This window comes from Cajanus cajan, chromosome 8 (assembly GCF_000230855.2).
Source record: "Cajanus cajan strain Asha chromosome 8, NIPB_CcT2T_4, whole genome shotgun sequence".
Classification (NCBI taxonomy): domain Eukaryota; kingdom Viridiplantae; phylum Streptophyta; class Magnoliopsida; order Fabales; family Fabaceae; genus Cajanus; species Cajanus cajan.
This window is the reverse complement of record NC_138524.1, coordinates 2,344,236-2,355,800: the sequence shown is the minus strand read 5'-3', so window position 1 is coordinate 2,355,800 and position 11,565 is coordinate 2,344,236. Positions and strand designations below refer to the sequence as shown.

The 11,565-nt window shown below is 31.9% G+C and overlaps 1 protein-coding gene across 1 annotated transcript; it reads right to left on the bottom strand.

Annotated features, from left to right (window-relative positions):
• Positions 1 to 757: 757 nt before the first annotated feature.
• Positions 758 to 10,310, bottom strand: LOC109798737 (early endosome antigen). The gene is made up of 7 exons (XM_020359116.3): positions 10,124 to 10,310; positions 7,187 to 7,289; positions 2,921 to 6,106; positions 2,526 to 2,768; positions 2,234 to 2,392; positions 1,880 to 2,035; positions 758 to 1,386 (listed from the first exon to the last, which is right to left on the bottom strand). Exons 2-7 carry the CDS (start codon positions 7,268 to 7,270, stop codon positions 1,141 to 1,143), a joined length of 4,074 nt encoding a protein of 1,357 aa, XP_020214705.2. The 5' UTR covers positions 7,271 to 7,289; positions 10,124 to 10,310; the 3' UTR covers positions 758 to 1,140.
• Between the last annotated feature and the right edge of the window lie 1,255 nt (positions 10,311 to 11,565).

Genomic DNA, 11,565 nt, shown 5'->3' with positions numbered 1-11,565 from the left:
AACAAGATAAATTATAATGAGTTGTTTAATGAATCTTTCTATTCCATTTAACATGTAAAATGGGTGAAACCAATAGATTCAACCTATTTTGCCATCATAATGTTGGATAAGTTTGGGTTAGCTATTATTACACATGACAATTCATAATTGAGTCACATCAATACATTATAGTTAACTTCATTTAATTAATATTTCACGGTAAAATAAATATAAAAAAACAGCCCACAATCCACAAATTAATTCGAAGTATACCCCATAACTCAACTTCAAGATTGCTCCGGTAGTTTCATTTGTGGATTTGGAAGCAAATTGAAAGGATGTTCCGTTCTTGAAGCTTGCGTGGTGAAGAGATTTTAGAAATATTAGAGTTGGTTCAGATTCATGAATGCCATTAAACTCCTAACAACTCGATGTAATAGATTTTATTTGTAAAAGATCACTTGAAAGCACATTTCAAGAAAGTCAATCAAGTAGTTAACAAACTAACAAGGAGGTTTTAATTTTAGATAGACAATATCATATATTTGATTTTCTTCCAAATTTTGTAGTTAATGAGCGAAGAGTGGATATAGCTCATGTATCCTTCCCTATAAAATTCTAGTGTCTTTGTTTCCCGTTATACTTCACCGAAAAAGAAAAAATCTAAACACATTTCATTCAAAAAATAATTGCTAAATCGAAGCAAAAATATTATCAGAAATAGATTTCTACACCCTGAGAATTTTTTTTTCTTCAAATATTATACACAGTAAGGGACTAGAAAGTAAATGGTCTTAAATCTTTACACCATTGTTTAGCCATTTAGGTACAAAGTTTTCTAGCTGCCCCAAATCCTCCACTCCACAAAAATTTAAAAGAAAAATGTGCTCCATAGCAAAAAATAAATTAAAAAAATCTCGCACTCAAATTATTAAAAGTTCAAACTTGAAATATTAACCAACCCCCATTTGTTTTACACGCAGGCAAGGGATAGGAATGAAAACAAGTTCCCTGACCAACCTGAAGAAGACTTTTGAGCTTGAAAGCATGCAAAGAAAGCTTTCAGTATGACTTTTTAATCTTAATCAACGGCAAAGGAAAGAAAAGAAAAGGTGAAAAAACATGATGAATAACAAAACCAAAAGACATACACTGCTGATACTAGTAACGCTTCCCAAGAATTATGCCAAAGACAATGGACACAAGAGCTACTCCCAAGATGAACTTGAAATTTATGACAGGCGAATCCTGTCCTGTTCGAACATTTGTCTCGGACGAAGATGATGTTTGAGCACTTGTTCCTTCTGTCCTTTTCTTGCTCTTTCTTTTTGATGGAGTCGAGAGGCTTGATCCAATGTCCCTGGATTTTACTTCTACCCCATCTTTCTGTTCAACACCCTCATCACCCTGGAACATCATCAGAAAATACAAACATGTCATTTAGTTTGAAAATTCCTGGACCTACGTAGTATACAGAAGGGGTCATTTCATTTGTTATCTTGCACAAAACATTTTCAATTTTTCGATCATACTTTGACAAGGCATAATAGATAGTTTAACTAAGGGAAGACCAGAAGAGTTAAAATTTTAACATGCTACGATCCTAATTACTACTCCATTATTATTTATGAGACTCAACTTAAAAAATTGTTTATTTCTGTGTAAAACCCAATTCATATTATCTTATATATTAATTATTTTTAAACTAAAATACTCTTAATAAAAGTATGTTATCTTAATTTAGTTAGAAGATACATGAATATTAATTAGTAAAGAAAAGTAGTGTGAGAGTAGTTTTAAAATAAATTTATATATATGTATAAACAAACACGAATTAGAGTGCATACATGAATGGCATAAAAAAACACGAGATGTTGGGAACTTTTGGGAGGAGCATTACCTTAATTGTGGATTTATCACCAGCCACTTGCAATTTCTGCTCTAGATCTGTCACTTGTTTCTGTAGAAGAGAGATATCCTTTTTCTTAGTTTCAAGTTCTTCAAGAGAATTCTTCAGGGCTACCTCTAGTTCCAACTTCTGAGATTCTGCTCCTTTCTGTTTTTTTTTTTTTTTTTTTAATTAAATGAAAGCAATCAGTATGATACACATCACAGTTACAAGTTTTATATTTATCACATACGGGCAGAAGTAAGAACACAATGATGAGAGGATTAAGTACATCTATCTCCTTATTTAACTTTTTTCTTTCAGCAAATATTGCTACCATGAAAAAAGTAAAAGTGCATGGAATACCTGGTTAGCAACAGCGTCCCGTGCAAGTTGCAACTCTTTCTCAAGTTCTGCAACCTTTTCATTCAGCACATTTCTATCATTGATTTTTTGTGCATAGTCTTCCAATTTTGAACTTAATTCTGCTTCCCTTTGAGACGCAGCAGCTTGAACACTTCCAACCTGCAAAACATCAGATTAATCAGCAAAGCTAATTCAATATAACAGTATTTTAACAATTTAGTTCTGATAGGTACTATGTTTTTGAATCTGAACTTGGCACTTATTTACAAAAATCAGGAACTCTCAGCACTACCTCTTCGTTTAGTCTAGATTCAGCTTTTGTCAGTTGCCCTTCAATTTCCTCCAGCTTCCTTTGCAACGCAGATTTCTCAGCAATCTCAGTATTGAGAGTTTCAACCTCGGATCTCAGAGAGCCTTCAATATTCTGTTGTTCCTTCAACTTCACTTCAAGGTCAGATATCAGAGACTGAAGTTCCTTCTTTAAATCCTGATTAGTCTCATTCAGCAAGTTCTTCTCATCCAACATTGAAGATATCTGCAAGTTGATATCATTTCATTGAGAGATCAATTCTCTATTTATCATGGTTTTCATAAAATTATTATGTCAGAAAATTATATTACCGCCAACAGCAATAGAAAGAGGAAAAATAAAGGAATATCATTATGAATAGTCCGTATTTCATGTACCTGTGAATTTAATGTCTGCACTTCTGCACTATGCTTTGTCACTAATTCTTCGATGACATTCTTTGAGGCAAGTATCTCTTTAACTATTTCATCCTTCTCAACAAGTGCTGCAGACAGCTTTGACTGTAAATCACTTAATTTGGATTCATAGATAGCCATTTCCTGATTAAGCTTTGATTTTTCCTCATTTAGCTCTGCAGTTTCTTTTTCACGGTGGAGTGACTGGTTTTGCAGTTCCTCAATGACAGTTTCAAGATGCTTTAATTTTATGAGACTCTCCTCCAACTCAGCTTTATGAGTGTCAGAAGTTGCAACTGTTTCACGTGCCTGCTCTTCGAAAAGCTTTATTTGCCCCCCTAGTGTAATCAGTTTCTCATTCAATTCTTTGGCTTCTGATTCCTTCTGAGTATGCCTCTGCAATGCTTCTTGTAATTGTGATTCTACTTCTAGAATGCGAGCTTCATTTGCACGTTGAATTTCAGAGGATTTTGATTGTAAATCGTGCAGTTCAGCTATGCTGTTCTTATGAGACACAAGTTCTTGTGCAGCAGCTTCCTTCTCTGATAGAACTCGGTTCAATGATTCCTCAAGTTCATCAATTTTGGTTTTTAGTTGAATGTTTGTTCCAACCAATAATTCATTTTCAGTAAAAGACTGAGAACTCTTGCTCTCTGCCTCTAAAATTTGCCGTTTCAAATCTTCATTTTCACTTTCCAAAGAAGCCAGTTTGCTCAAACTCTCTTCAAACTCATTCTTCAAGGATGTAGACTGTTCCCCAGCCCCTACCACCTGTTCTTCCAAAATCTTAATTTTCTCAAGCAGAGACTGAACCTCAGAGTCCTTGTTGTTGAATTTATCTATAGCTTCTTGGAGTTTCTGTTCTGAATCTTTCTTCAGAGACTCATGCAACAATTGAAGTTCCGAGTGCCTTGCAGTAGTCTCTTCTATATCTCTTCCCCTTATGACATGACTTTCTTCAGAAGCTTTTAGTTTCTCGATTAGATCACTCTCTCTCAATTCAGCCGCCCTGAGATCACTTTCAGTGCTTTGCAATTTAACTTGTGTGATATTTAAATCATCCCTCAAAATTTCCAATAGGTTTTCTTTCTCAGCAAGCTGCTCATTCAAACTGCTAGAAGCATCTTCTAGCCTTTTCTTTTCATCTGTCACTGCATTCAAAGAATCTTCTAACTCCTTTCTTCTTACATTAGCTTCTTGCAGTGTAACTTCGAGGATTGAGGTTTGTGCTTGAAAGGCCTCAAGTTCTGATGTCAGATTAGACAAATCATCAAGGTATTTATTGGCTTGTGCTTCTGAAACACTACATTTCTCTACTAACGTGCTTATTTGATGTTCAAGTTCCTGAATTCTGTATTTCTCTGCTTCAAGTAACAACTCCAACTCACTCACCTTTTTATCAGACTCTTCAAACTTGGAGTGAGAGCTCTGGAATAAATCTTCCAGTTCTCGGCTACGCTGATGGTTCATACTGGCTCGGTCCTCATGCTCAGAACATTTGTCATTGACTATCTTCAGCTCCTCCTCTAATTGTGAACTCCGTAGAGATGATTGATTTAAGTCTGATTCAAGTTGAACTACCTTTTCCATGTATTCCTGCAATTGGCGGTTAAGAATATTCTTCTCTTCCTCGGCCTCTTCCAATTTAGAGTTGAGATTAGATATTTTCTCAGAGAATTCAGTCACTTCTCTCTCAGCATCACTGGTTTTCAATTGTACCAAGTTTAATTGTTGCTCAAGCTCCACGTTCCTCTGCTCTGCTGCTATGAGACGTATTTCCAGCTCCCTCAATTGTGCTTTTGCCTCTTCTGCAGCTGCAACTGATGTCTGAATATGTCCCTCAAGTTCAAGACTTCTTTGTGTGGCAGTAGCTGCAGCAACTCCAGATTCATTATGAAGATCTTCCAAATACTTCACCTTCTCCTCAAGCTCTGCATTGGTTGAAAGTGCTTGAGATAAAAGAGAATCGGTTTTAAGAAAATTTTCATCAGAGAGCTTTAGCTTTTCCTCTAAATCAGTGCTCAACTCCTCAAACTTCTTCAAATTACTGGTTAGATCTTCCACGGTTGCTTCAAGAGTTTCTTTTGCCTTTTTAAGTTTAGTGAGTTCCTCTTGTGCAGTGAGAAACTGTGCTTCCTGACTCTTGAATGCAGCTTCAACTGATTCCCTCAATTTTTCCTCCTCCTGCAACTTGGAGCTTGCAGTTTCCAACTCAGAATTTTTTTCTCGCAATTCTTCCTTCGTAGAGGCAAATAGATTTTGAAGTGCTGACAAGTCTTCTTTTAGCTGTGTTTCTGAAGTCTTGATCAGGTTTAATTCCTGTGTCAACTCATCCACCAAAGAGTCCCTTGAAGACAGTCTTTTCTCAACTTCCAATAGCTGGGATTTCGAGAGTGTCAACTCCTCTTGAATGGTAGAGAGTTCCGTTGAAGTTGCTTTAAGTGCTTCTTCAACCTTTTGATTTTCAGCAATCTTCTCGTAAACTCCCTTCAATTCTTCCTTAAGGGAAGCCATCTCATCTTCCATTCCTTTTGCACTCAATTTGGCTTCTTCAAGTAGTCTCTCAAATTCTAAAGCCTTCTTTCCCTCAGATTCAGCATGTGAACCACTTTCCTTATGTAGCTCCTCAAATTTCCGGGCCTCGTCTGCTGAAAGTTGCAGATCAAGCTGCAATTCCTGCATCTTCTTTCTGGAGTTTTCAAGCTCAAGGTTCATATCATCAAATGCTTCCTTCACATGAAGAAGCTCTTTCTGCTTCACTTCATGATTTTGCTGTGCCTCTTCAAGAGTGCTGAGCTGCTGATTGTATTTATTCTCAGATTCAAGAATCTGCTCTTGCAATTTCTTGTGACTCAGTTCGAGCTCTTCATATTTCTTTTCACGTTCCTCAAATTTCTCTTTGGTAACTGAGATCTCTCCCTTCAGCTGATCATTTTCATGCTCAGAGGTCTTCAAAGATTCTGTTAGTCTTCGGAGTTCAACCTCAAGTTCTTGCATCTTCTCTTGAGCTTCCAGAAATTCTCTGCTTGGAGAATCTGAGCTTCTTTCAGTTTTATGGGACTTATCATCTATGGCATTCTCTTCTTTCTCAACTTTAATGAATTCGCCATCAAGCGCATTCTCTTCCTCCTCTTTCTTTACTTCACTCTGCAACTCTCCGTTTGTCTCCTGCAATAAATGATTAAAACAATTGCACATTAAACATTATATAATGTGCTAAAAGCTTGCTACTATAATACTATCAAGAATCAACAGATGAGTGAACAATGCAACATCTAGACATTTTTAGAACTTCTTTAATGAAAATAAAAAATATTTTTTAATAAAAAAACTATTAAAAACGTTTATAAACTTGTATTAAAACAGACTTTAAGAGTTACAAGCTCCAATATCAATCTTAGTTAACAGATTAAGTGTCGAATAAGTGCTCAAATTGTTGTTCTGATACTATATAGAAACAAAAGCAGCTCATCAAAGCTGCCAGTGATCAACTAGAGAATAATATTTAATGAATTGTTTATATTTATTACTATCTCTGAATCCAATTATAAGGACAAACCATCAAGATCAAGAGAAATAATTAAATTAATTATTTTTAATTAGTTATGTCATAAATTTAAATTTTATTTCAAAGATGTATTTTATTCATAATCTAATAAACACGAAATGAATAAATGTATATGAAATAGAGTTAATAATAAATTAAGAGTATAAAAGAAATTTATCTTTAAGTAACTTTAAAAATTGTTAATTGTTGCTTATAATTAAAATTAGAGAAAAGTTCAATTTGTTACAAATAATTAAAATCAGTAGTAATATAATAATAGGACTGGATTGCCTAATCAGAAAAGTGAAATATAAATTCTAAGCAATGCTTATTGAGCCTTGAAATTTATACGCTTTCAATTGATAATCAATTGCTAAGAAATCTTATAACTTTTCGATTTATCTCGATACAGCTATATTTTTAAAATTTATAAATTATAAATTTTCAAACAAGTATACAGAAAAAAAAAAAGAAAAAAAAAAAAAAAAAACTAGCACGATGACATATCTATTTTTTTCTCTATCATCTAATTCACTCCTCATTTCCATCCTCGAAATTCAATACCATTTCGCAAACACACAATTAGTTGAGTCTAAATGGAAATAATTGTCCATAAAAATATCCAATTGGTACTAGGAAACCCAGTGATCAGTGCAAGAATGGTAGCAATGAAAAATGTGGTAAAAAATGAAGAATGGTACCTTAATGCTGTCCTTCTTATGAACTTCCTCCTCAACAACCTTTGTCACCGAAACTTCTGATATCACTTTTGTCTCTTCTTCCATCTTCGCTTCCTTATGTTGACTGTTTTTCAAGCAAAGAAGAAAAAATTGTAGTTAGTGCGCTAACTTGGTTATTGCCCTACGCTACTTAATTCACAATCCCTTCTACGTAATAAGTGAATATGGAAAACAATCGTAACAATTATTTTCGTTACGCTACCGTTATTATACTATTTTTATACATACAAGTAAGAAACATTAATATGTATTCCTAAAAGTATCAAACTTAATGACTAAAATTTGTTTTTGAAAAGTTGAGCGGTTGGTTATTCAGAATATATATTTTGAGAATATTGAGTAGGAGAAAGAGGACAAATATTTTAATTTTAAATTAAAAACATTATATTGTTTATAAAAATAAACAAAAGGTACCATCAATGCATAATAAGACATGCACCGTCAAATAATAAATTAATAAATCTTGAAAATCAATAGTGAAATGAAGTTAATAATATTTTTTTTTTGTATGAGATAATAATAAGAAAATATAGATACCTATCTATCTCATTTGGGGAAAGACAAAAAATAAAACTAGAGATAGCTACCAAATCTTATACATTGAAACGTGCACATGAGGATGACACCTCATGGAATGGGAAAAAGAGAACAATAACAACAAATGATACTCAGATGCATCTCTATGAATATAAATGAATAATTCGATTTTGAACAAGGAAAAATCTAGAAACTCAGAAATGAATACATTGAATTGAATAATTAGATAAATTTCTATGTCATCATTTAATATGATCATGCGGCATACCTTTTGCATTACAAGATCATTTAAACCTTTATAATTATCGATGATCTTATTCTTACTAAACTTTATAAATAGAAAAATAATAATATAATATAATATAAAAAGATTTACTGAACTTCCCATATGCATTTTAGAAAAGGCATTTTGAATATTAATTTCTTAAGCCTTGATTAATTAGACATGCAAAAGATTTGATCAAGAATTGAAGATGTCACGTGGAAGACCCAGGTGTCTGTGGGTCCCTAATGCTGTGTTGTGTTACAGCTTGATATCACACATAAGACATTTCCCTGTCCACCACCGATTCCATGCCCAATACACTCTTTTCCTTTTCTTAGTTTTGGGCCTATTCGATAAACAATTTTCTTTCTTTTTCCTACTTTCTACAAAAATCAAATCCACCGTATAATTTTCAATTGAGGAAGAAGATTGCATCTGGAACGTTGGTTGCACATAAACATCATGGGACCCAAAGATCTAACATTCAAAAGATAAAAGATAATCAACACGGAATTTGCTTACTACCTGTATAGGCCCACTTTTCAATGTTTTCATAGTTAGCTGCTGAGCCCCCACCTTAACCTTTTCTTTTTTCTATAATGCCTTTTAAATTTTAAATAAATATTATATCAAGTAAAGTAATATCGTGTTAATTTCACCTTTTTCATTGGTAAATCATAATCAACTGCGCTCTTCACGATCATACTTTCTAGAATTCATTTTAAGTTTTTTGAAAATTCAATTTAATTGGTATTATATGATTAAAAAATTAATTAATTTTATACACTGTCAGTATAAAAAAAAATACTATGAATCAATCATAATTCTCTGCAAATGTCATATTTAAAGTAATAATTATTATGAAATTAAATAAACTTAATATCCATAATAACCTGAGATTGGTCGACTGTAAATACATTCTATTTAAAATTCTGACTAAAAATATATTTATAATTATAATAATTAGTTATTTAAGAATAAATGAATGAAATTTAAAACAGAATCCACCTTAGTTATCTAGTTGCAAAAAGACAAACCTAGTAAAAGTGAAGGTCAGAGTGGTGTTTTGTAATAAATAAAAAAAAAAAAGTAGGGGTAGTTGTGAAATTTAAGAATCAAAAATTGAACAAAAGCGAGGCTGGCAGAGGCCGAGATTCCTGAGAAAACCTTTTAAAACACAAAAACACAGTGGCAGTGAGAAAAAACAACAGTTTCTTTTCTTTTATTTTTGAATTACATATTTCTTTTTATCATCTACCCTTGCTCTGCTTTGTTAAGCAGCATTAAAAAGTACATCAAATTACATTAGAATCTCTTTATACATACAGTATAAATTATATAGAATACACATCATCAAATTCAATAAAATAAGATCTAAACAGATATCAAAATCAAATTATATATAATAATCACCACCTAACGGCTGAAAGCTGCTAAAGAGGAATCAATTAAAGGAAAAGTTTCTTAGTTGGGTAGCCGTTTCTCATTTCTAATTTCATAGAAACATACTTCTCAACAGAAACGGCTATAGAGATTGATCTCCAGATCGATCAAGGATCACAATCAAAACCATTTCTCAATGAAATCGGGGCAAAATAATGTGATATACATATCATAGACAAGAAAAACTCAAATTAGTTTTTAAAAAATAATAAGAACAAAAATCAGATGAAAATTGAAGATTAAACAAAGTCCAGGACGATCAAACCCAACAAGAGAATCATGATCGGAGTGAAATTAAAACATTAATTATTTCTGATCAAAGAAGTGAAACACTCTCGAAAGTTGCATAAAACAATTGACAAGCATGAATCATATGAGGAAAATATAGAGAGAGCACATATTCTGATCCCAGAGAATAAGGATCAAGTCTGATCAAAAGATGAAAGAAGACATGTTAAGAAGAATCAAGAGAGCACACATGCAAGGTTTGGATATTGAGTATTCAGAAAAAAGAAAATCAAAGGGTATCTGAAAACACAAGTCTAAAGCAGCTAGCTATGCTGGTTGGTCAATTCATTGGACATGATAAACCGACACACAGACGAAACTATATATGAATAAGAAAAAGGAAAAGAGGGAAAGAAAATTCTTGCCTGGAAAAAGTTTGGATGCTTTGGTTGCAGAAAATGTTTAGTGTTGTTTGAATCTGAAAATAAAAAAAATAATTAGGAAAAAGAGTGATGAAGGTAATGTGTGATGATGGAAATTGAGAAAATGGAAGATGAGAGAGAGAGTCAGGGATGATATATAAGTTAAGGGGGTAGGAGTAGGAGGAGATGAGAATTGAAGGAAAAATACCATATTTTCATTTTGATTTTCATTTTGAGACAATGGTGGTGGGGCCCTGTAACAGTCAATCCGACTCATAAGTGGGTCGGGACGCCCCTAGTATTAGATATTGCCACCCTTTTTTCATCTATTTACCAAAATTTTCTCTCATAAATCATAAACATTTTTTTTAAAATATTACAATGCTCTTATGATTCTTTATTATAAATATATATATAAAAAATATAATTCTTTATTATAAATAAAAAAAATATTTTTTATTTTGCTGAGTTGGAGGAATTTAAATATTAAAAAATATTTTATCAATGAATAAAAAGTAAATCATATAACTGAATTTAATATCATAACATAATTTAAAATCTTAAGACATTAAAAAATTAGTCTTTCTCAATTGTAATTGATATAGAACTTCATTTTATATTTAAACTTCAACATTCGTCTCAAGTTTGAATCTCTTTCATATGGTCATGTTCTCCTTTAAATAAAAGTTTTTTTTCATTTACAAGTATTTAATAATGGTCTATTTGTACTGATTTATTTTTTTAAGCAATTTCATCGTTCGAGATTCCACTGTTAGAAATAGTAACTAAATTCTAAATCAAAAAATAAAATACTCAACACACAAACAATACAACCAAATTATAAAACAGAGAATAAAGCACTCAACACACAAATAACAGTTTAAAGAGGTGTGACAATGTGTCTACCTCCTAAAAAACAAAACGTGTGTTTTCTATTATTATTTATTAAAAATAGGGTTATATCAAATATATAAATTATGAGAGCATAGTCCTACACCCCAATCCAAATCCAATTAGTTTGCAACATATTGATGATCTAAGTTTAATTTACTTTCCTCCAATATTTGCTTGTTCATTATGAATATGAGTCATGTAACAGCACAACCATGCACACCTATGTACAACTTTATCTATATTAAATTTCATTAATAACATAATATTTTTTTTTATAAATATTAAAAAAATATAGATAAAAAATTGTGCATTAATGAAAAAATATTTTTAGAAAAATATCAGAAGAAAAGGATAATTAACATTCATTTATATTTAAAACTTAAATTTAAGATTTTATTTATAAAAAAAAAAAAAAAACTTAATTTTACACTTAAATATAATTAATAAAATTTGAAATGATTAATATTTTTTAGGCTAAAACCCTATTTTAGTCCCTTATATTAATTGTTTGTTTCAATTTAGTCCCACTTTTATTTTTGGTTTCAATTTGG